This window comes from Polypterus senegalus, chromosome 9 (genome assembly GCF_016835505.1).
Source record: "Polypterus senegalus isolate Bchr_013 chromosome 9, ASM1683550v1, whole genome shotgun sequence".
Lineage (NCBI taxonomy): Eukaryota > Metazoa > Chordata > Cladistia > Polypteriformes > Polypteridae > Polypterus > Polypterus senegalus.
Genome location: NC_053162.1, coordinates 168,584,122 through 168,609,957, shown reverse-complemented (window position 1 = coordinate 168,609,957; position 25,836 = coordinate 168,584,122). Strand labels below are relative to the sequence as shown.

Below are 25,836 nucleotides of genomic sequence, written 5' to 3'. Positions count from 1 at the left end.
GAAACAGTGATGCTGTGTGTAGGATGCGCACATAAGACATTAGCGGAGGCATCCCATCATGCGAGAAGAGAGAGATCTAGAAAAGAAGACTCCCACACGGCAGAAGTGCGCGGAGAAAGCTAATAATCCCTTCTGTTTGAGCATGCCCTGATTTCGTCTGAACACACACATACACACAGTTGTTTAAGAGGATAGGGCCACCAAAGCATTAAAAGGAACCTTTAAATCGTAACGACGGCACGGCGCTATATTTTCCTTCACCAGTCATCTGCAGCTTTCCAAGACCCAAAAGGTTTGGCTTCGCGTTCATATTTCATTCTACGAAGTTGTGGGTGCAACTGGTCGCTGGTGGCTGCAGAAAACAACGACTTCATTTCGGCTTTCGAACAATCAACCCCGCTGCCTCCTCCCGCGGTTGCTACGGACAACGGGCTGTGGCGCCGACTTGCATCCGCGACCATCTGGGTGAAATTGCATTTTTAGCGGATTAAGTTGCATGTGCAACATTTTCTGTGCGGTTTATTGCATTTTCACTGAACACATTGCCATAGCGGGTCAATTTAATGGTGGATTTGCCAGCGACCTCTTAGGGAGCGCTATTTTTAAATGTCTATGGGTGTTCTCGCTGTCGGTGGAGTAAACTTCAGCCTGCTGAAGCGAAATCCCGGGAGCCGAGAACGACAAGCCTAGCGAGGAACTGTCCGCGGTGCTGAAACGCCTACAACGCTCGACAGCCGGGGCTTTCAGGGAGGCTGGGGATGCAAAGCCCCCTGCTCATTCTTTGACTGTTTCAGCACACTTCGGCTGTCTGCGAGAAAGGAAGAAAGGGATCACCCTGAAAGTGCCCACGAGTGAATGGGCTTTCCCAGTTCTGAGGATACCCAGCGGCTTTCTCTTTTTGGTGGACGTTTCATTTCAGAGCCGTTTCTATATTGATTATGGCCCCCGCAAAGACCCTGTTCAGTTCTCTCCCTTTGTTGGTAGTGATGGGTAAGTAACTGTCAATCAGCGCCGCTTGCCGTCTCCCGTGGGCTTACATTTAATTTCTAAATTAATTATTGTCGCACTTCAGCTTCTATCAAATTTGTGAGGGCCACAATAGGAGGGCTATATCGACATCGCTGAAATTTTCATTTTTAAAACAATAATAGAACCAGAGGAAGGGGCAATTTTGTGTTCTTTAACAGAACTGGAAGACAGAGCGAGATTTCTTAGGTGGAATTTCAGATTATTCGTTACTTAGGGAGCTCTTTCCCAATTATCTTTACAAACAAAATATGCATTCAATCGCAGAGCCGTTGTGGCACCGACGCGAGTGGGAGATCAATAAGGTCGGGAAGAAAAACATGCAAACACTTCTGTTGGGCTACAGGTATTACAGAAGGGCTGTGAGTGTGTGTGTGTGTGTGTGTGTAATGTTCACTGGGAATTGTGCTATAACAATTATTATAGCGCCCTTTTTCACAAAAACAATAGAACGTTCTGGATTTCGAGGAACTGGGATTGAAAGCAGGTGAAAGTACACGGTTGGAGTCCGCGAGTCACTGGTTAAATATAAAAATACTCAGTAGGCCTCATCGAGGCAAATCAGACTTAATCTTATATATAAAGATCCATGTGGGTGAGTGGATGGGTGGGTTTGTTCTGTATATAATTCCACACCCTCCTCACTCCAGTCTCAATAACATTTCGCACACATATCCCACTTTGTCAGGAAGAGTCAGTTGAATACATTGGAACTCAAAGGGTTAATCTTGGGGGCACCTATGGGGGGTCCTCTTCACTACAGGGAGATTTTAGGACAGTGCCTTTCCCCGAATTCGCTGCCCTGAAATACATTAATGTAACTTACTTCCGGGCTAAAAATTTAATTGCATTGAAATACATTCATTTCGTGGCTCGGAATACGGGAAAAGGCACCGCTCTGTATTTAAAGAGAGTGATTTTTGAGAAATAGTTATTGTCTGAGAGAATCATATTTCTTTTTCCTATTCTATTTATTTATTTATTTATTTATTTATTTATTTATTTATTTATGTTAAAACTACGCCCCCTAAGAAAAGGACTGCAATTGATAGTGTCTTGCGCCGCCAAACAAAAGTTGGACAGTTCTGTCTTAAAACTACAACGCCATGTCCTGCTTATGGTGAAAAAATAAATGCATTAAGGCTGCAATCGAATAAAACGTATACTTTAATCACTACTAGTGCGGATACTAACACTAACACTAATACTAATACTTAATGGGCTAGTAGTGCAGGAGAAACCATGGCAACAATGTTCTGCTCGCTCCGACCTTTCAAGGCAGGGCTACAGGCAGGCATCGGTAATGGACGTAGCTAATCGCAGTGCTGTGTTACGAAGGACCGGCAGTCTGTCTTACTGGGTGATTCATCGACCGGCCAGATTGTGACATTAACTTTAAATCTGACACAAATCCATAGCCTGGCACACATGGCTTTGTGTACGATGGAGAAGAGCGGTCAGCCTTCCATTCACTAGCCTCTCTTGTCTTCTGCGTGTATCGGCCATGCGCGCGCACAATGCCGCCAGATGTGCCAAGATGACGATCGTCTGATCATTTCACTGTTTATATGTTCGCATATGACTTTAGTGTTTAAGTGTGGATTAATCATTTAACACGTGCTCGTTGATTGCATTTAATGCTTTAACACACTGGAGTAGAATTCGACTGTAATTTTAGACTTTTTTTCTTTGTTTGTGACAGCCTCCACTGCATGTTGTATTTGTTGTTTTCACCGATATTTTTGCTACCGTTATTTCAATATGTATTTCTTAACACGTTGCAACTCCTGCTTGTCCACATAACTTTTGTTTTATGGCGACACACGTAACATCTCTCACTCCACGCCCTTTTGTTTCGCTCCACCCGGGTAACAAAAGTTCGTTCTTGACGCCTCCGCTGGCCAGAGTGAGGAAGCCTCTCCGTGAGAGTGGGCCGGACAACAGAAGCAGGTCCACTTATAAGCTTTACACGGAGGTCGGGAAGATGCGCAGAGCCCGCACCCTGGACCTTCAGCTCACAGTCTGGTGGTGCTTCTTATACAATGGAGTCAGCGGGGCTTCTCGCTCCTGCGTCTGTAAAGAATTTACGTGACTGTACTCTTAAACATTAAATGGTCAAAATTGCTCTTCCCCCAAAAAATCTTCCACATGAAGGTTCTAGAAAGAACCTTTTATTTTGATCCCTAATATGTCTAACCACGAAAAGATCATAATGGGTTCTTCAAAAGGTCAGGTTTTCATGATCTCTTTGTATCCTGCCTACTACACATTAAACATTTCTGGTTTGTCCACATATTAGGAACCTGTCCAAAGCCCAAAGAACCAACTTCATATGCTACATAAAATTGAATATTTCTTTGTTATGTGATGGTCCTTCAAGAAACCATACCACGCAGTCAAGTGCCATTACAGAACCAGTTATTATTTTTAAGGGTGCGCCCAGTGCTGAAGAAGTGAGCACCCCCTCTACAGGAGATTCAGACATCCATTTGCCAAACACATGAGAGCTGATCTTGACACCTCAAGCACAATTAAAACATCATTTATGATACTTCTAGAATTAAAACAAGCTATTTTTAACATGTTCATCTTTTTACTTTTACTTTTAAGTGTTGGGTTAGAATTACCATGCAGTTTTATTGTTTGTTCCTCCATGTTCAGTTCTTAACCTGGCTTGATCTAAACCAAACTCATACAATACTCAGCACATTGGTGCCCCTCCAGTTCAGATGTAACCAGGCCCCATCTGTTCCAACAGGAGTCCCAATGCCCCCTAAACCTATACTCTTCTGCACCAAGAATTGAGCCACGCCTTCTAATCTCCATAGTCTTACCTGGACTGGCACGTGGCACAGACAAAACTTTAGAGAAGACTACTTTCATCAGTTCTGCTCCTCAGCCTGGCACCTAATTCTTTGAGTTTGGACCTCAAAACTGACAGAATGCCCTTACGGATGTCATTTGATCCAAGATGGGCAATGACTGCTGGATCACACCCTTGTCCTGGCTAAGAGCCTATCCAGCCTTCCAGAGAGGTCCCCGACCTGTGCACCCAGAAGGCAACACACCGTGCAAGACTCTCTGTCTCTGCAGCAATCCTGCGCTTCAATCCCCCTAATGATTGAGCTCCCAACTATCACAACCACTCTGATTCTGGGAACTGGTTTTTGAGGTGTCCCATCGGGGCTCCTCATGCCTGCATACCATCTCAGAATCATCAGAGATATCATCCAGTTCTGCAAGGACCTGAAAATGGTTTGAAACATTCCAGTTCTGGGATTGATGCTCCTGGACAGTGGGCACCTTTTACCTTATGCCATGTGACCGTGACCCACCTATCTCTCTACCTTGTCTGGTCTGTAGTCTCCTTCCACACCACTTTAGGGGTGTCCACTATCTCTCTAAAGGACAGTTGGGCCGGGTCCGCCAATTCTCTACTACAATGCAGGCCTGCCAACTCCTCCTGCAGTTCAGCAACCCTGAGTTAGAGGTGCTGGATCAGCTGGTATCTCCTGCAGATGTAGCCCTCATAGAAGACTGGCTCCTCCAAGCCATCCTCTAGAAAGTCCAACTGGCCTCACTATGGCAAGAATGAGGTGCCAGTCAATGCCAGGGCACATCAATGTAATCCTACATGCATCTCACATCTACATGAGTTTAAGAGGAGACAAAAAAGGCAACTGGAGAAAAACCTGGGCAGGTCCTGGCAGTGACCATATTTCAATGGCTGTCTGGAGACTTGGTGAAGCCCAAAGCTATGGGGAAGCCATATGTAATAATAATAATAATAATAATAATAATAATAATAATAATAATAATAATAATAATAATAATAATAATAATAATAATAATATTTAATTAAATTAATTACATTTATATAGTGGTTTCCTAGCCTACTCAAAGCGCTTCACATAGACAGTGGGGAGCCACTTCAACCACCCCTAATATGCAGCATCCACCTGGATGATGTGATGCCAGCCATTCTCATGCCAGTCTGTTCACCACACATTAGCTGTTAGGTGGTGAAGGGGTCAGACTGACATGATTAGGATGATTAGAGGGCCACCATGACCAGAGACTGTGGTGGGAAATTTAGCCAGGACTTCAGGAAACAACCAGGCATCTTTCATGACCACAGAGAGTCTATCTGAGTAAAGTTAACTCAAACAATAAGAATGGGTAACCACTTCATTGGGCAAGAGTGCTGCCAGGGTTTGGTTAGGAAAAAGCATAGTTCCATCAAAATATTAAAAATGCGCAAGTTAAAGGATAAAAAAATATATATGAACGAGTGGGCGGCCCCTTTGGACTGTGAGCCCCCTAAACTACAGTCAGTTTAGTCTGTGCTTCAGTAAGAGCGTCCCCTGGGATTGCAGGCTTAAACATGTCGCTCGGTCCTCTCCACAGCAGATTAAAGCAATCTCACCCGAATAAAACATTGGCTGGCACTGTTTGAACAAATAATGATTTAATGAAATTTTTAGATAAAGTCAACTTTGCCCATTCATGAGGTCAAACTGAAGATCAAATACATTGAAACAGCTTCATTTACATTTTGTGAAAGACAGGGGGCACCACTGAGCCCCAAAACCCCAGACACAACCCCACCAAGTCAGTCCCAGGTGCAAAATAAACATTTTTTTGTTCCGCTAACGTCTTTTTTTTTACATTCCACACCACAATATCCAGGTCACAATACACTCCTCCTCCTTCTCCTCCATGTGAACTTTGCCTTCCGCCTCCCAGCTCTGACTCAACTGTAAGAGGCTAGATGGCATCCATTTGTGTTGGACCCATTGCCAGGCTATAACGCGAGGGAAGTACTTCCTGGTTAAATGGAAGCACCCCTGAAACTGGGTGTCCTTCTGCCTGCAGCACCCTGTAGTGGCACCCAAGGACCCTCTGTATCCTGCAGGGGGCGCTAGCTCCCTTGTTGGAATGAGTTCTTTTGTAATTAGCCCAACACTATACAGATATAATTTAAAAAGGCTTCAGTGAAGTACTGAGGAAGGGGCCTAAACACTTGGCTCAATGGGATATTTCAGTTTTTTTACTTTAAAAATAAATTGCAAAAAAATTCTAAAATTGTGTTTTCCCTTTGCCATTCTGGGGTATTGAGTGTTGTTTAATGACTGAAAAAAATAAAAAGTAATTTCAATCATTTTAGCAGAAGGCTGAAGCATAACAAAATGTGTAAAACTGAAAGGTCTGAGTACTTCCTGAAGGCACTGTAGATGTTCACTCAGTGGATGAATAGTCAGTAACCTGGATGTGGGCATGGAGGGGGCACCAGACCAATGTGGGTCTTATGGGACCCTTGATCAGAACACCAAAATACAACAACTGGCACAAGAAGTACACCACCGGGGCCAACCAGTTCTGGGTTCCTGGCGTATTGCGTATCTTTGATTGTTAGAGAGTGCAGGGCCACCAAGAATTTTGGGAATTAGATGTTAAAAGGAAAACCCTTGTCCCAAATGGAACACTGGGATGGAGTCTAAAAGGCTGAGGCCACTTGCTCTTATTTTTGCTCACTCACTCATTGCAGACCCTCAGCTAGTAGACAACCTCTGAAGAGGAGGAGGAAGTTGGGAGCAGGCACTGACACACCACACGATGAACCACCTCAGGGCCTCAAATTAGGAGCCACGTTCAGTCATGGCATGGGTGACACCTCAACACCACACTAGTTTGAATAGAGTGGAGCAGTGGGAAGTGTTTTACAGTGACTGGAGTGCCAATTCTGCCACCAGCCCCCAAATTGTCCCTTGCAAGTTTTCAGGTTAACGTCATACCCAGGACGATGCGGTTGCAGGTTAAGGGCCCAATGGAGTGGAATCACTTCTGGCATTTACAGGATTTGAACCAGCACCAAAAAAAATAAAAATAAAAAGCTGAATGAAAATATGCCATCTCCACAAATTTGGGTTAAGAGTGAATCAGCAAAGAGAATATAGGAGGAAGTCCCAGATATCAAGAGACCAGAAATGACATAAGGCCAGCGTGATATCAAAGCCAAGATCCGGTACACGGTAGCAAGCACGTGAATTTACCCTTGGGGTTAATAAAGTGCATCTCATTTAACCCTTAAGCCACCACAGACTTGGGGAGGTGTTAATGCACCCCTGGATGCCAAATACTTTTTTGCTGCACTTTTTAAGGAAACGTCACAATTCACCAAGAAAATGAGAAATTTTAATGGAACACACACGTTTTTCATGCAAAGAGCATTGCCAAATATACTCTGCTCCAGCATGCTGGCAAATTGCATTGGGAAACCGACTATAGACGGTTCCGCTGGTTTAAGGGTTAATAACAGAGGCAGAAATTACAATCAGAAAAAACAAAAATGCACAGTATAAAAATCAAAATAACAAAAAAGCAAAGAAGAAGTCGGGTGTGCCTTCAGAGAGGCCCAGGAGCATATTGTTTGAGAACCCAAAGAAGTGAAGGCCCCGTGACGACGAGGCCAAACAGAAAAAGAAAGAAAGGGACATGGCTAGCAGTCACAAAGCACAAGGAGTCTAGATAAGATACAAGCACAATGTCTCCAGCGCAAAAGGAGCATGGAGCCCAACCCTAGAAAGGAGAGCAAGGCATCATGTGGACAAGGGAGATAAGAGGGGTGAGAAATGGCAAAGAGAAGAATGGCAGCCATCCTCGTGTTCTGCTAAGAGAGCCAGCAAGCCTGCAGTTGATCCCATAAAGAGGAGCTCTAAGACTATGTTTGCTTCCCATTTGAAAACTGGGGTTTCTGAAGAGCGATCACTATATATATATATATACTGTTTAGTACACCCCCAAAATTCGTGGGGGTTACATTCCTAGAGCACCTGCGAATTGTGAAAAAATGCGACTTTTGGATGTGGTTAAAAAATGCCTTTTAAATGCCTATTTTTATAGTTTAAACCCCAAATACAGTATGCCCCCAAAGCACTTTAATTTCATTGGAAACTCAGCTTAATACATAAAAACAGAATGTAGAGGTAAACCCGTCTACTGCGCAGTACTGTACTGCTATGTCTCCCACAGTGCTAGATTGTAAAATACCGATGTTACCGATATACGTACTGTAATTCATGCGCGTTTTCTTTGGCATGCGCTGTCGCTTTCTTTATTATAAGCAGAGTAAATACATAATAATTTCATTTAATTAAAATACAGTAAAATGTACGGGTACTCACCAATGATGAATGATATTGATGATGATGATGAAGTAGCTGTGCAGTACGATGCAGAGGATTTAAAACTCCTTCGGGTGGTACTTCAGGAGGAGTCGTATCTTTGTACGGGTCTTCTTCTGGTGGGGTTTCGTGCTGTAGGTTTCAGGAACATTGTGATGGGAAGTTGCTACATTGTCTCCTGTAGCGAACTGCTGGTACAATTTCCGTGCTTTCTCACGGATAATGCTAACGTCCAAGGGGATGTTCTTCTTCCTGCAGTCGGTGATCCACATGCCAAGGCAGATTCCATCCTGACGATATTTTTATTCCTGACGGTCGTTACCTTTTTGGCGCTATCACAGAGACTTACAGATCGCTGCTTCGTTCTTCTTTATGTAGCATGTGGTGCTTCATTAATGCCATAGTGGCGCGCTACTGCAGCATAACTTTTTTGTTCTCAGAGCAAATCCAGTAGTTCAACCTTCTCCTGGAGTGTTTTGAACTTCTTCTAGTGTTTAGACTCATTGCCAGAAGCTTTAGAAGGTGCAGGGAGATTCGGCGACATCTTGTGCATTTAAGAATAACAAAATGGAAAACACGAGGCCACTCAGCTGGAGTCGCGTCACAGGGCAGCAATCAATCAGCCGCAAGGAGAAATGAATAAAGCTCTCGGATTGGCTACTTTCATCATTCCAAACCGCATTTCCCTCAGCGGTTGCTTCCTGTTCTCTCTACAGCACAGTATTGCCATGAAAAAAGCAATAAAAAATTGCTGAGGATATTTGCGCTTTCCACTAACAATTAATAGTTAGGTTCTAAGGAAAAATCCGCGAACGACTGAGTCCACAAACCCTGAACTGTGACTTCGCCGGGGGTCTATTGTATATATATATATATATTACATAGTTTACTGTCAAATAATGCAAAGAATACGCGACATGTGTTTCGCCCTTATTTGGGCTCATCAGGCGTACACACTCCACTGCACCCCTCAGATGTCACGTCAGAGACAAAGTCCCTTTATGCTGCGCCACGGCATGTGCTTCGTTTATTTAACAACCCGAGGTTTGATCCCTGCGAGGGTTGCAGTGGAGTGTGTACACCTGATGAGCCCAAATAAAGGTGAAACACATGTCGCGTATTCTTTGCATTATTTGACAGTAAACTATGTAGCACTCTATGATCTGCTTCTCGCAACTGAATGGGCCCGTGGCGGATATTTGCAGACTGGCAGACCAACCACATGCATTTCCTGGAATAGGTAACCACCCATACAATCAGATTGAGACTCAGACTACAGAAGCTATGAATATATATATATATCCATCCATCCATCCATCCATCCATTTTCTAACCCGCTGAATCCGAATAGGGTCACGGGGGTCTGCCGGACCCAATCCCAGCCAACACAGGGCACAAGGCAGGAACCAATCCTGGGCAGGGTGCCAACCTGCCGCAGGACACGCACAAACACACCCACACACCAATCACACACTAGGGCCAATTCAGAATCGCCAATCCACCTAACCTGCATGTCTTTGGATTGTGGGAGGAAACCGGAGCGCCCGGAGGAAACCCACACAGACACGGGAGAACATGCAAACTCCGCAGGAGGACCGGAGGCGAATCCAGGTCCCCTAACTGCGAGGCAGCAGCGCTACCACTGCACCACCGTGCCGCCCATATATATATATATATATATTTATATTTATATAGGGCAGCAAGGTGGCGCTGTTGCCTCGCAGTAAGAAGACCTGGGTTCACTTCCCGGGTCCTCTCTGTGTGAGTTTGCATGTTCTCCGGTTTCTTCCCACTGTCCAAAGACATGAAGGGTAGGTTTCACTGGTGATTCTAAATTGTCCTTAGTGTGTGCTTATGCCCTGTAATGGGCTGGCATCCTGCCCAGGATTTGTTCTTGCCTTGCGCCCTGGCTGGGATTGGCTCCAGCAGACTCCTATGACCCTGTGTTGGGATATAGCGGGTTGGATAATGGATGGATGGATCTATCTATCTATCTATATATATATACATACATACTATGGGGGCAACCCCCCATGCCTTCAGCTCCCAACCCCCAGTTACGGCCAGTCTGCTGCTCGCCTTGTGAAGAGGGGGCTGAATGGTCCTCTTAAACCCCCTCTTAAACTGTGATACAATGGGAAACACATACAGTTTTTTTTACCTCCTCTTTGCTCAATCAGCAGCTGCTGCTGCTGTGCCAGGTGATCCACATCTTGTGTGGCGCTTCTAACATTTTAAAGTCTGTACAGCAGCTGTCCTACTCTGTCTTTTATTTCCGGCCCAGTGCGTGGTTAAATCTCTTGACACTCTCGGTTAAGTCTCGTCTCACGGGACATGAGTTCTTAATATTTTTTAGTTTATAATTTAAAAATGGAATAAGAATCTGAAAATCTAGCAACATCAAATTCATTTCTGAAAAGAATGATACCAAACATATATATGTAGGTTTTAAAATAAGCCCGATTTAAAACGTGACAAAAAATGTGACATTTAAACGTCACATAAAATCGTTGCAGTTTTAGGCTTAGGATTTTATATACTGTATAGAGTAGATATATTGTGAAATATAAGGGCGTAAACAGCTGCTCTAACCCAACACAGACAGGCAAAGGCAGAATCTTCACATGCACAACACTCGTTTAAATATTTTTTCCCTGTTGGAACCGCTCCACTTTGTTCCCAGCTTATAGTACAGTTCTGTCCTTACAATTTAAAGCACACCAAGGTTGTCTTCTTCTTCTTTTTTTTCTTCTTGCTTTCGCCTCCACTCCCTTTCAGGTGAGCTGCGTCTTCTGCCTCCCGACTCCCACTTCCATTCAGTAGTGGCTAGCGTCCCTTCCACAGGTCCTTGGACTGTCTCAGGTGATTCATTAGTGTCTCCTGGAATTACTCCCAGAGGTGACGGAAATAAACTGCCAGACTCCTCAGCTGTCCAGGAGAGCTGTCTTCCAGTATCTAAAAGGAGGTAACGCCTCACAAGTGCTCTCTTCCTCAGGTCCTTCCATCCCGCTGGCATCCTGGGCAAACACCCGGGGCTGACCATCACAATATATACTGAAAAGGTTTCCAAGTGCCATTTGCAGCTACAGTACATGCAGGGTAGCAAGGGCACTGACTGGGCCCAAACCATAAGCTATAGAGAGGCACCCCATTGCCAAAGCCCAAGTATTCAGACATCTTGGCTATTTAGGTGGTAAGGTCGGAGGGCTCCTCTGACCACATCACCTGCCTCTTCTGCCTGATGGCACTGCCCTGTATAAAGGGCACTTTGCTTGTGGACGTCTATGTGCCCCTCTGTGGAGAAGCCAAAAGAGTGAAAAGGGCTGTCGGCAAGTTTCGTGTTGCTCAAAGGTTCCAGTCTAAGGCTTCACCACTCATCATGGCCGTCATGTTGGCCCTTTTGATGCGTGCATGTTGGTTAAAGGCGCTATACATAATAACAATTGATTAGTCGGCCCTCTGTCAAGATCACAAGACACAATGAGCATTAAGGGGTATTAGCTGCCCTACGCACCCAAGCTTCTCACTTACCTGAAGGGGTCCGCACTTTACTCCCGTTTGTGACAACCTGAAAAACAGCGTGACTTCACAGTCAAGCAAAATGTCCCATGCACCAAACCAAATGTCTGAAGTGAGGAAAGCAATAAATATCCATTGGCATCCTTGAGTAGGAAGATGAATGTGGTGGCAGGCTGGATGGACTCTCGTGGTGGGCCACATTAATATTTCATTGCAGCCTCCTCTGGAAGTCCATTAGCATTACTAACCTCCATTGGGTCCAATGAGACTTCGGTTTAATGAGCATCATGAGATTCGGTAGATGCAGAACTGGTGTTTAAATGTCATGAAAGTTGCCAGTCGGTGCCCATGGTGAGGCAATGTGCCCTGCTCCATGAAAGGGAGCCAAGGAGATTAATAGAAAAGCCCGAGCTGAGCGGACACTGAGAGTTGGGGAAACCTTGATAGGTCCTTCTACTTCAGTCAAGTGGGGGCTGCAGCCATTGTGGCATTGTGGCCCACCCTGTTAAATTAGAACTGAATGCCCCTCCAGTAGGCATTAAAAATCCTAAACTGAATTCAGGTTTATCAGCATGATCATTTCCTAACTGCCCGCTTCAGACTTCTCCATCTTCTCTAAATAGCTGGAATCCAGTGACGTACAGAGACATTTTGGTGGTCAGTGGCTCACCAAGGTGGACATATTTACTGGGCAGGATTTCTTACATTTTAATTCCAGGAGACAAATTAGTGCCCACTTGCTTTTCAGAATTTTGAATTTCACTGAAGATGTGGAGGTGACATCGGCGGCATTAGAATATTCACAACCTTGGGGAAAATAATGGTCCATGATCGTTGGTTGTGTCTGATTATCAGGACACACACACACATACACCCACACACACACACACACACACACACTTGTTCCCCTCTGCTACACATCTCTCTAACAGGCAGAAAATGAGAAGAGCAAATGAAGGGACTCTCATCTTAATGACATGATGTGCCAAAGGGACGTTGAGAGCAGGAGATCACCTCATAGCACAAGGCCAGAAGTTCAATGCTGTGCATCAACACTTCATGTGATTTTTAACATAAAGGCAGCATATAGAAACCATTATTGACAGAGTGAACGCCATTTTCTAATCAAAATCAAACTGGTCAGGAATATTTAAGAACATTTTATAATTACGCTCTGCCACTATGTTACAATGTGAACTTTAGGAAATATGGGGGTTAATCGAAAGGTAATTCGAAATCACACAGTAACCAAAGCGGGCATAATGCAACAATTTAATACACAATGGGAGGTGTGACAATTGAGAGTCCACCTTATGAGAAGGATTTAGGAGTTGTAGTGGACTCTAAACTAACAACTTATATAGACAGTGTTCAGAAGCCATTAAGAAGGCTAACAGAATGTCAGGTTATATAGCGCCTTGATGTGTGGAGTACAAGTCACAGGAGGTGATGTTCAAGGTTTATAACACACTGGTGAGGCCTCATCTGGAGTCCTGGGGGCAGTTTTGGTCTCCAGGCTTCAAAAAGGACATAGCAGTGATGGAAAAGTTCCAGAGAACAGCAACTGGGCTGATTGAGGGGCAACAGGGGATGAGTTATGAGGAAAGATTAAAAGAGCTGAGCCTTTACAGTTTAAACAAAAGAAGATTAAGAGGAGACATGACTGAAGTGTTAAAAATTATGAAGGGAATTAGTGCCGTGGATAGAGACTGTTATTTTAAAATGAGTTCATCAAGAACACGGGGACACAGTTGGAAACTTGTGAAGGGTAAATGTCGCACAAACATTAGGAAGTTGTTCTTTACACACAGAATAAGTGACCAAGTAGTGTGGTAAATTGAGAGCTTTGCCTTGTGACTCAGCTCGTTCTTCCCCACTACAGATTGGTATATTAACTGCATAATTGCGCCCTCCACCCCAATCTGTTTTTCTTTCAAAACTCGACTTGATGTTTTTTTTATTAGAAGAATGAAGTGGACGGGACTGGTGTGCTCTGTTGGGCTGCATGGCCTCTTCTCCTCCCGATTGTTCTAAAGTTCTAACATGTTTTGCAGTGGCTTATGGGTAAATCAGACACACCACAGTGTAGCTCTCTGCCGTTAGTGTCATTGAAGCCAAGATCAAATGAACTAGGATGGTCCTCTGTGGGACTGCACCCTTATTGGACCACCCGCCATGGTGAGACTTCTTTGGCAGAGGGAGTGGAACCTGCTGAAATTCACCAAAGGATGCAAGTGTGGAATCCTTATATATAATTATGTATTCTAGGTCTCTAACAATGAGTCAGATGATGAGGTCAGGTGGCAGGGAGGGCAGAAGAAAACTTCCAGATAAGCAGCAGAAAGAAAAAAAAAAAGCAAAATCTTCAGGGGGCTTCAAGGTCAAAAGAGCAAACGTTATTAAGTTATTCCTCATTGTTTTGTTAGGCTTCAGCCCTAGAGGACTCGAAACAGTGGGCCTTGTGGAGAGCTGTGGTGCCCGCTTTCATTTGAACATCACAGGCCAGTACCCCTCGACCAGGTGTGCCACCACCAAGATAATGGAACAGAAAGCACAGAAATGTAAACATTGTAAATCCATGAAGAACACGACCATTCTGTGCTTGACTAGAATATTAGGAGTGCAAGCAAAAAACAATAATAGCCAGATTAAAAAAGTAAGTTTGTAGGTGTTAATAAGGGGGCTTCACCCCCTGCTCACTTCGATTGTCAACCCCCCAGCCTGCACTACACGTATGTGGATTTCACTTTCACCAAATAACAAATCTTTTAATTCTCGCGGAGAGGCCTTTCCTTTGGGAGGCAACACTACTTTTCCCTGATGGCAGCACGAATTAGACGATCTACAAGTCTTCGACTTAAAGTTTAAAGCCGAACAATATCTACATACTTCTGTCACATCACCTATGTCCATATATTCGATTTCTTTTCGCTTTTACCTTTTCGTCAACATCGCATTGAATTTTGATTCCGTGTTTGGATTTACATCGTGACAACGCAACCTGCCCGTGAGTGAATATCGTTTCTTTCTCTCTACAAGAAATGTGTCTAACAATAGCATTCACACGAATGAGAAATGATTGAACCGTGTGCGTGGTTATGTGGACAGAAATCTCTTTGCATAAGCTCTTGTCTTGTGGAGCTTGAAATTTTCTTTGGCAGGATTTTACTTTCATCAAACAACAAAACTTTTAATTCTCATGGAAACGCCTCTTCTTTGGGAGGAAACACGACTTTTCCCTGATGGCAACACGAATTAGACGATCTACAAGTCTCCGACTTAAAGCTTAAATCCGAACAATATATTCAATCTCTTTTCACTGTTCTGTTATTTCACCGAGTAATAATAACCGTTTGTTTGCGCTAATGTGATCTTTCCTATGATTTTTTTGAGACTTTGGAATTTTAGTACTTCCATTATCTCTAACCAGCTCTGCATGTGTTTATCATGCCAGCGTTTTTGAATTCTTTATGACGTTCTACTTTGTCATCTACTCTTTGTCTTTTATTCCCGGCCCTGGTGTGGTTAAATCTCTTGGTACAAAGTCTCGTCTCACGGGATGTGAAAGTGTCTCTCTGAGAAAATCACGTCTCGTCTTGTCCCAGGATTTTTTTTTATTATAATAGAGAGATTTAAACTGATCCATGGTGTTAGCCTGGCATATTGCTGTTGGTGAAGTATTCCTGATTTTTGGTGCATTGCCGCAAAATGCCACCTCAGCACTTCTTTTATACAGTGATCTCTCTCTTTACCGCGCTTCGACTTTCACGGCTTCACTCTATCGCGGATTTTAAATGTAAGCATATCTAAATATATATCACGGATTTTTTGCTGGTTCGCGGATTTCTGCAGACAATGGGTCTTTTAATTTATGCTACATGCTTCCTCAGTTGCTTTGCCCAGTTGATTTCATACAAGGGACGCTATTGGCGGATGGCTGAGAAGCTACCCAATCAGAGCACGTATTACATATTAAATAAAACTCCTCAATGATATACAATATGCTTCGCACACTTCAAAGCTCTAACAGCCCGTATTGATTTTTGATTGTTTGCTTGTCTCTCTCTCTCTCTCCGACATTCTCTGCTCCTGACGGAGGGGTTGTGAACAGAGGGGCTGTTCGCACACTGGCCAAGATGATACGGACGCTCCTCTAAAACATGCTGAAAGACTTCCTTCACATTGCTGCCTTCCTTGTAGCTGCTTTGTCCGGCGGTGCCTCGCATACTTGAAAGCCCAAACAGCCCGTATTGATTTTTGATTGCTTGCTTTTCTCTGTCGCTGTCTGTCTGTCTGTCTCTCTCTCTGACATTCTCTGCTCCTGACGCTAACTCCTTTGAAGAGGAAGATATGTTTACATTCTTTAAATTGTGAGACGGGACAGTCATCTCTGTCTTGTCATGGAGTTTAAACATTTGACTACAGGGTGTTATTTCATGTCTAGAAGGCTCTAATAATGTTAGAAAATGTATTTAGAAGGTCGTAAACAGGTTTTCTATGCTCTAACTGCCAAAATATTTGATTTATAAATAAAGAATCCTACTTCGCGGAAATTCATTTATCGCGGCAGAGTCTGGAACGGATTAAACGAGAATTGACTGTACTTGGCTTTTGGAATTATAAGCAGATCACCATTAGAAGATCTAAGGTTACAACATGCAGTGTAGGGGGACAGATACTCCAAAATATAGGAAGGATCATGATTATTTAGGAGGCGGCACGGTGGCACTGCTGCCTCACAGATAAGAGACCCGGGTTCACTTCCTGGGTCCTCCCTGCGTGGAGTTTGCATGTTCTCCCCGTGTCTGCGTGGGTTTCCTCCCACAGTCCAAAGACATGCAGGTTAGGTACATTGGCAATTCAAAATTGTTCCTAGTGTGTGCTTGGTGTGTGTGTGTGTGCCCTGTGCTGGCTGGGATTGGCTCCAGCAGAACCCCTTGACCCTGTGTTAGGATGTAGCAGGTTGGATAATGGATGGATGATTATTTAGGGCTTTATATACCATTAGTTGCATTTCAAAGCAAATCCTAAATGACACGGGTAACCAGTGTAGTGACGCCAAGACTGGTGTGATGTGCTCAGATTTCTTTTGCTGGGTAAGATTCTGGCTGCTGTATTCTGAACTCGTTGCGGCTGATTCAGTGTAGTCCTGTTAGGGGTGCATTACAGTGATCTAGCGCACTAAAAACAAAAACGTGAATCAATTTCTCAGCATCTTGAACTGTTATAAGTTTCCTTTAATGGAAAAAAGCAGCCCCCCGTACCGTGTACCTGTGATACAACGGCCAAGTTAAGGACCCCTGACTTAAATACTCCCTTGAGTTTCTGGGTTTGTGACACACCACATCAAACCACAAGGGTGTGACTCAATGCTGCCACCACATCCTGGCCTCATCGACGGGCATGTCCATTCACACTTTGCCATGGCATTGGCACCTGCCAGCCAGTTGATACCACACTGTTCCATTTACATTTATTTATTTTGGCTGACGCCTTCATCCAAAGCGACTTACAACTTTTTGAGATACAATTGGCTGAATGTTTCTTTTCTTTTTCTAGTTGGAGCCCAGGCAGGTGAAGTGACTTGCTCTGGGGGGATCCCCGACCACTTCACCATCCTCACGCTGATTCTGCTCTCTCCTCATCGCTCGTACTTCCTCGATTGCTATCATTCACCCTTTTGCTTCTTTTCAGTCTCCTTCATACTCCATGAGTGCAGATCTTCCCGGAGTCTCAACATAGAAACTGGCTGAATTAATCGCACATTTACATGCAGGCGCGATTAGCTCAGTTTCCGCACTAAATACTCCGGAGCCACCAGCTTTCACACACACACACACCCCTGTTTAGCCCGAGCTGCACCGCTTTCATTTAAAAACTCACACACAAGTGCCACAGGCCCCTTTACCACACCCTACAAGCCACCAGTTACATGGGGAGGATGCACAGGTAGACCACCTCCATGCAACTGGTGGCCCGGGTCAGTGATGTGTGTGTGTGGTGCACACCTGCACTCAAACAAAACAAGGCTAAAACCTCAAACCAAAGAAAAACCCAAACCGTTCTTTAAGAAACGGGGCATTAAAAAGAAAAAGACTTTTAAAAAACTACAACCAAACACATAACCGATAAGTAAACAGTCCATAAAAGTTTAATATTCACAAATGTCCTTTCAGACTTACAGTAAGCATGCGGATTCCTTAAAAGCACAGGCACAAATTCCTCCTGCTGTTTCTTTCGTCTTCTTTCCTCACTGCTATTAATCTATCCCACCTCTGCCACCACTGTGGGTTGCCCACAGCTGGCATAACATCTTTCTTGAAGTCGGGACATCCATAGTCATACACTGAGATGGACTACGCCGAATGAGGACTCAAAGCAATTGTGCCAATTTACTTCAGACAACTAAATGGTGAAAAAGTTAAAAATCACAATAAATAAATAAATAAATCAAGTGAAGGGTAGAAACAAGCTGGAAGTGCTCTTCCTAGTGCTGCTGTCTCACTGCGCTCACTCATCTCACAGATATAACCAGTGGAGCAGAGAGTCCAGCGGCCCACAAATGGATCCCATTCCTCCCACCATTCCAATGGCATCTGTGGGATCCCCAGGACCCCACCACTCGGCTGGCGGAGCTCCAGCTCTCACCCTGCTCCTCTGTGGGGCTTCCCTGTGCCATCATACCGCACTGGTACTCAACCAATTCCTCCATCTCTCTATTTCTCTCTCCTTGTTCATCTCACTTCCTCATTTCCTCTTGTTTTTATCCATTGTTCTTCTGTTCAGTCTCCTTTATACTCTGTGGGCAGAGATGACTTCATTAGGACTCGCCGAGTTTCAAGGAGGAAACTGGCTGAACTATTCACATATTCACATGCGAGCGCCATTAGCCACATTCCCCCACTAAACACTCTGGGGCTTACGCACATCCACATAACCTGAGCCGCTCTCTCTTTCACGTAGAAACTCACACACTGCCACGGACCCCTTACTGCACTTTACCACAATGCCTCATTGCTATGACACCACCTGTTAAAGACCACACTTTATTTTGATGGATAGTAAAGAGTAGCCTACTTAGCTTTAACAAGGCCTATTTCTTATCTTATATCCTACCAGGAGAAAAGGACTATTGGGCCAAATCGCGTAAAGGGGCAGGGGCTCGGGCCACTGCAGCCACTCTTTTGTGCACATCCCTGCTGAAATCTGTCCCTTGTTGGCAAAGATAACAGTAAAAAAATAAATTTTACCATTTACTTCATACCCCTGAAGTCTAACTCAGAAGCCATCTTTTATATTTCAGCCGTGCAAGTCACCCATTGAACCCAATCCAAGTCAAAAGGGTGCTGCCAACTGCCACGATTGCTGCAACATAGTGACCTCTAGAGGACAATAGAACAACTACACCCTTCCACCGCTTTAAAAGGGGCAGTGGCCCATTGGAGTCTTAGGGCACTCAGCAGTACTCTCCTCGTTTAGTGGTCCAGGGGTGGGGGGTGGCGGGGGGATGCTATCTGAATATATAACAGGTGCAGAGATTAGTGCCTCCTGGTGGTCCCACTCTGCTTGGACTGAGACACTGTCATTCTGGGTCAATCTTTCTTCATGCCCAACATGACCCATTTTCTGGGCTGTTTCCCTGGTTCTATGCCACCTCTATGTCCTTCATAACCTTGGCAACCCCTTAACGTTTTAAAACTGAGGAAAAAGTCTCACCGGGGTCTCTCATGAGAGAAGCTAAAATGGTGGAAATTAAACTAAATGAGGCACAAGTAGACCTTGGGTTGAGTGATCGGTCATGAAGAGTACGGGAGGGCAGTGTGTCCCTAATGACTAAAGGAATTAGGTGGGCCACTTTGAGCTACTCAGTCACTACCAAAGAAGCAAGCATCAATTCGGGCACTAAGGGGGCCGAGATCAGGACTCACCATGACTCTCTCGATTCCCTGTAGCACAGGCCTGCTGGAGCGTGTGTGTCGAGGTGGCCTCGGAGGACAGAGCAGTGATGGACAGTAACACCACCCTGACCTGCATCTCCTGCATGAGGAGGGAGGAGGTGAAGTCCGAGACGTACGTCAAGTGGTTCTATAATGCTGACAACAATGACAGCACGCTGGTAGGTCACAAAGGGGAACCACTGACCAAACATGTAGGACCTCTGGCTCTCCAAACTCTTTAACTCTTTGAGCTCATTTGTAGATCTTTGTGTACGACGGAACACCTCAGGAGCAGAAGAGCCATCTCAGTGGGAGGCTGCAATGGAAAGGCAGCAAGGACCTGCAGGAAGTCTCATTGGGGATCAACAACCTGAAGCTCAACGACACGGGGACATACACCTGCCAGGTCACGAGGCACTTGAACTTCGATGTTCACCAGCATTCCATTACAACTACACTAAAGGTCCATCTGGTGGTCACAGAGAATGGTAAGTCCCAGAGGGTGTGTGAATGAAGGGGTCAGTAAAGCCCAGGGCAAAAAATCTGCTCTGTGAGTGATTGGCTTGCTGCATGAAAACCATGTTTTTCATTTACAGTAATGACATCCATCAAATTCAATGCGGGTAGCCAGAGCCGACCCTGGCAGCAATGGGCACAAAGGAGAAAACAGGGCATGAGGAGGGTGACACACACATGAGTCTCCGCTTAACCAGACCTGTATGTCTTTGAGGGTCAACATGCAAATGATGGACGATTACAGGGCATTGGATCTGAGCCCAGGACAGTGGGTCAGATAATTACATAGCAGCAGGACCCACTGCACCACAATATTAAATAATAATAACAGCTGTGAACCTCCTAGGGGGTCTATGTTGTTCACACAGAGCCCATATGGGCTCCTGTCTGATTTTTCTAAAATGTCACATATGTGTATTGTGACCTGCAGGGGGCGAACTAGCTCACCAAACCCAACACAGGCAGACACAAGTCTCTGCAACAGGTAAGGCTTTTATATGGCTGTGGGAAACTCTTCCCAATCGTTTCCCACGGAAGAACACATTACAATAAGCACAAAGCGCTCTCTCTCTGTCTTCTATATTTCACTCTTTCCGCCTCTACTCCTCCTCCAGTGAGCTTTGTCTTCTCCCCCCCTAAACTCTGGCTCCTTTTATACTGTACTCCCGGGGGCATTTCCGGTGGTCTGTCAACATGGTCCGGGAGCCCAGCAAAGCAGGGCTCCTCAATCCCTGCAACACTCCCTGGTGGCACCCAACAGAGCTGTGCCAAACTCCAACTCCCATGAAGCCCTGTGGGAATCTCTGCAACCCAAGGGGTGCTGCCACCTAGTGAGATAATGCTCTGTGTGTGTTCTCTCCTCCGGTTCTTCCACTACAGATGCATCCTGGAGGTAAGGGCACTAGCCATCCACCACAGCGTATTCATATAATTGGTGATTTTAAATTGGCCCGGTATCTGTGAGTAGACCCCGCAATGCCTTTTAGGCTGGAAAATGTTAACATGACATCATAACATAACATGACAGGACTTCATAATATGACATAATGCAAATCAGGGTTACAAGAGACACAATCTAATGGTATGTAATAATAATGGTCCTTATGAAAGGCACTATATGAAGGTGTGCTATTAGTTTTGGTCAGGAGGGATTCTTCTGTAACATCTCAAGAAAGCTTTGCATGGCAGGCACTCGTCATATTTTGTAAATGTTCTTCACATGAAAGGCGCTATATGAAATGATCTCCTATTGTATGCAATGCACCGTCACTTGTGCTTCCGTTTCCTATGCAGTTGAAGAAGACTTTACGGCCGTGGTCTCAGAGATCATGATGTACATCTTGCTGGTGTTCCTCACCATCTGGCTGCTCATTGAAATGGTGTACTGCTACAAGAAGATCTCGAAAGCAGATGACATGGCGCAGGACACGGCGTGAGTACCTCTAACCGATCCCCCAAGCTGCCCCTGGTGACAATGGCCCTGCTAAGGACTCTGCTGATTTTTGAACGTCATGCTTGGCTAAAATGAAAGCCGGTCCTGTTGCTCTGCTTTTTTTTCCCCTCATAATGGGAAGGGCGCAGGGTGGGATCCATGAAGCTGCTACACTTTGCGGGCGGTCGGGGTTTTGGGGCGCATGAGCACTGCTTAGCTTCTGCTTTCTTTGTTTCCCTGTTTGTTACAGGAAAGACTACCTAGCGATCCCATCTGAAAATAAAGAGACCCCTGCCGTCCCAGTGGGCGAATAAAAGGGCTTTACGCAAACCTGAAGGTTAACTTATTTTGAAATTCTTTACGTTTTTTTCTTACTTTAACCCATTCACTCCTCCCCCTGTAGAAAGTTCTAGTGTGAGAACTTCCACTCCTCCCTCCTCTCCTGCTTGATGGCAGATCCAATGGACACCCCCCCACTATCCGCCCCCCAATGTCTCACTTCTCCTCATTAGTTCACACTTGTTCATTACTTCCAATGCTCTGCAGATAAAGAAGTACAATACCTGAGTAGCTATTACTAAAGGGGGTCTTTTTTTCACAATGACTCCATGAATGGCTATGGCACAGCTACAGAAGAGGACACTTAGGCCGATGTATGCCCCCAGTTTATTAATCCTGATGGTAACTTCTGTAATTATGTGCCAACTCAGCTGCGCATCTCTACTGTATATCTTGGTGTCATTTCTAGACTGATCCGTCCACCTCCAGCACCAGTCACTGAACCCAGCATAATCCCACTCCCCCACCAACCATAAGTGGGAGTACAATTCACCTGACGTTGAACCCCAGCATAAGCCAAAGTCACTGCATAGTTCAGCCCCCTGACCCCCACCATGACGTTTTAGTCAATGTCCAGCTCAGCTACGGACCCCTAAAAAAACCCCGAATCATCTTTAAGTTCACCCATCAAACACACAGAAGTTCATGTCACCTCCAAGTTCTGTTATTGACTCCTGGCGTGACAGTAAGTGACATGCCATTTCAGCCACAGACCCCAATGTGAGACCACATTACCCTGCTCTCCATCACTAAGTCACCAACCATAGAACCCCTAATACGAGCCCAGGTGACCATCTGGCTCAGCCACTAACTGTCACTTTGAGGGCACATCACCCCCCAGTCCTTCAACTGATCTTCAACGTGACCATAAGTAACCCACGTTTCCAGACAGAGAAGACCCCCAGTGTGATCCCCCATCACTACAGAGTTTTTCCACTGTTCCCCCAGTATGAATCTATGACCCAGCTCAGCCAGTGACTCTCATCCAAAGGCCAAGTCACCTCTATGTTTAGACACACTGCCACATCAAACCCCCATGTGCAAGCTCAAGTTCATCTGCCACTGAACCTCATTATGACACCCAAGTGAGCTGCGATTTCAGTCAATGTCCAGCTCAGGCACCTAGAAGTTCATCCATAGAAGTTCTAGTACCGCTCCACAACAACCTTCAGTTCTGCAACCGCCCCAGTCACTGACCCCTTGTGTGAGACCACTTAACCTCCTCAATTAACTACTGACCCCCAAAATAAGCCCAAACTACTGAACCCTGTTATAAACCCAGATGACCACATAGTCCTAGTGTGAGTCCTTATTTTTTCTCAGTTCTGCCCCCCGACCCCCTCACCAAGTATGAATTCATACCCATGGCCAACCCGAATTCAGCCACTGACCCCTGAATCATCCTAAGAGACCTTCCATTTTAGTAATCAGTGCCACCTTCTGCAGGCGAGTCCTTGGGGGGTCCTGTATCCATCAGATTTGAAGAAGGATTTTTCCAGCTCAGGTGGCTGCTCAGCTCAGCACAGCACAGAAACTCCCATGCGTGAGGTCAGAGAGATTTTTGTTCCCCCATTCCTGTCTGGAGGCCTACATTTGGAGACGTTGGGATCTTCTGGGAAGCTGGTGTCCTCCTGCGTTATTGGCTGTTGTGTCCATCATCATAGCTGTCTGGACGAAATCTTTACAGTTGGTAACCTGCTCCTGACCTCCTCTCGTGACACTTCAGCTGTCACACGTCACTCTCATTTGTTTCATTTTATTTATTTATTTTTTTGTGAAAGTCTGCTGTGCCACGAGTATGTGGACTCTGAGCGTGCGACATCTCTCACTTTGTCATCTTTGTATATTTCAGGATGTTGTAGGGCCACTGCAGCGAGAGCCAAAACCAACATATGGGCTGATGAAGAGGCACTGGAAGAGTGCCCCCCCATTGCTCCGATGGACACTTCCACTCCTCTTTGTGCTCCATTTCACTCATCTCGTCATTCAACAACTGTAGTCACAGAGTTGAGAGTTTAGTTTGCTTCATTGTACCTCTGCAGCATGCATCGCAGGGGCACGGCCTTCAGGAGGCGGCCTCGTTCACTCCGCCTGCCACTGTCACCCCCTCACTCTTTTTCATTTTTATTTTTTAAAAATGTACCTGTCACAGAAGTCATGGTGTAAATCAGCTGAGCTCATTCTGTAGAAAAGATTGAGGGTGGAGCCATGAAAAGCAACAGCAGTGGCCTGACTCGCTGAGCAAGGGGGTGTGGCTTGTTTAGGGGTGGGGACTGAGCACTAAGGGTAGGTTAGGCATGGGAGGGGGGACTGAGCACTAAGGGTACAGTAGGTATGTAAGAGGGGGCACTGATCGCTAAGGGTAAGGTAGACACGGGAGGGGGGACTGAGCGCTAATGGTAGGGTAGGCACGAGGAAGGGGGGGACTGATCGCTTTGCACTGTGTTCAAATAAAACGCTGGGCACAACGCTCTGTGGGGTGTCATCAATAACAGCAGAGCCTTCTACTCTGGACGACGAGCCCCAACCACCGATTGTGTGGATGTGATGGCGATGCGAGGGTAGGCATGGGAGGTTGGACTGAGCGCTAAGTGTAAGGTAGGCACGGGAGGGGGGACTGAGCGCTAAGGGTAGGATAGGCACAGGAAAGGGGGAACTGAGCACTAAGGGTAGGGTAGGCATGTGAGGGGGCACTGATCGCTAAGGGTAGGGTAGACACGGGAAGGGGGACTGAGCGCGAATGGTAGGGTAGGCACGAGGAAGGGGGGGGACTGATCGCTTGTCCGCTTGCATTGTGTTCAAATAAAACGCTGGGCACAACACTCTGTCGGGTGACATCAATAACAGCAGAGCCTTCTACTCTGGACGACGCGCCCCAACCACCGATTGTGTGGATGTGATGGCGATGCGAGGGTAGGCATGGGAGGTTGGACTGAGCGCTAAGGGTAGGGTAGGCACGGAAGGGGGGACTGAGCACTAAAGGTAGGGTAGGCACAGGAAAGGGGGAACTGAGCGCTAAGGGTAGGGTAGGCATGTGAGGGGGGGGCACTGATCGCTAAGGGTAGGGTAGACACGGGAGGGGGGACTGAGCGCTAATGGTAGGGTAGGCAATTGGAAGGGGGGGACTGATCGCTTGTCCGCTTGCACTGTGTTCAAATAAAACGCTGGGCACAACGCTCTGTGGGGTGACATCAATAACAGCAGAGCCTTCTACTCTGGACGACGAGCCCCAACCACAGATTGTGTGGATGTGATGGCGATGCGAGGGTAGGCATGGGAGGTTGGACTGAGCGCTAAAGGTAGGGTAGGCACAGGAAAGGGAGAACTGAGCACTAAGGGTAGGGTAGGCAGGGGAGGGGGGACTGCGTGCTAAGGGGAGGGTAGGCAGGGTGGGGGGGCTGAGCAATAAGGGTAGGGTAGGCAGGGTGGGGGAACTGAATAAACTTTAAAGTAAGTGGGGTCAGGGATGGGGGCTCACGGAACTAGAAAGTGAGAGGAACAGGGGGTCACGTTGAATTAGAAAGTCGCTGGAGTTGAGGATGAGGAGTCGCTCATTTGCAAAGGGGGAGGGGACTCAATGAACTAAAAAGTCAGTCAGTGGGGTTGGGAAGGGGGGCTCAAAAAACTGAAAAGGCACTCAGATGGGGAGGGGACTCACTCACCTGCAATGATGGCAGCACAGGTGAGGGACCTCAGTGACTTGTGCAACTGTCGGTCAGTCATTTGCAAAGATGTCAGAGTGGGGAAGGGGTCTCAACGAACTACAAAGTCAGTCAATGAAGTGGGAGAGGTGACTCAATACACTGTGATGGCACTCAGACGGGGAGGGGGGGCTCACTCAGATGAAAGGTTGGCAGAGCAGGTGAGGGTCCTCAATGACCTG

General features: G+C 45.8%; 1 protein-coding gene across 3 annotated transcripts; it reads left to right on the top strand.

Moving 5' to 3' along the window:
* scn3b (sodium channel, voltage-gated, type III, beta) lies at positions 1 to 24,080 on the top strand. 3 transcript variants are annotated; one of them, XM_039764186.1, is made up of 6 exons: positions 3 to 990; positions 19,687 to 19,845; positions 19,929 to 20,154; positions 21,476 to 21,614; positions 21,865 to 21,951; positions 23,806 to 24,080. In XM_039764186.1, the coding sequence occupies exons 2-5, from the start codon at positions 19,735 to 19,737 to the stop codon at positions 21,926 to 21,928; spliced, it is 540 nt and encodes a 179-aa protein (XP_039620120.1). In that variant the 5' UTR covers positions 3 to 990; positions 19,687 to 19,734; the 3' UTR covers positions 21,929 to 21,951; positions 23,806 to 24,080. The 3 variants fall into 3 exon arrangements, with proteins under 3 accessions (XP_039620119.1, XP_039620120.1, XP_039620118.1); XM_039764184.1 differs by having other exon boundaries at positions 19,682 to 19,845; XM_039764185.1 differs by lacking the exon at positions 21,865 to 21,951 and having other exon boundaries at positions 1 to 990; positions 19,682 to 19,845.
* Positions 24,081 to 25,836: the final 1,756 nt, after the last annotated feature.

Bases quoted from the DNA above. Each gene is read 5' to 3' on its own strand.
- scn3b (XM_039764184.1), top strand. From the start codon at position 939: ATGGCCCCCGCAAAGACCCTGTTCAGTTCTCTCCCTTTGTTGGTAGTG. The intron at 991-19,681 runs GTAAGTAACTGT...GATTCCCTGTAG, and splicing joins CCCTTTGTTGGTAGTGATGG to CACAGGCCTGCTGGAGCGTG. The intron at 19,846-19,928 runs GTAGGTCACAAA...GCTCATTTGTAG, and splicing joins ACAACAATGACAGCACGCTG to ATCTTTGTGTACGACGGAAC.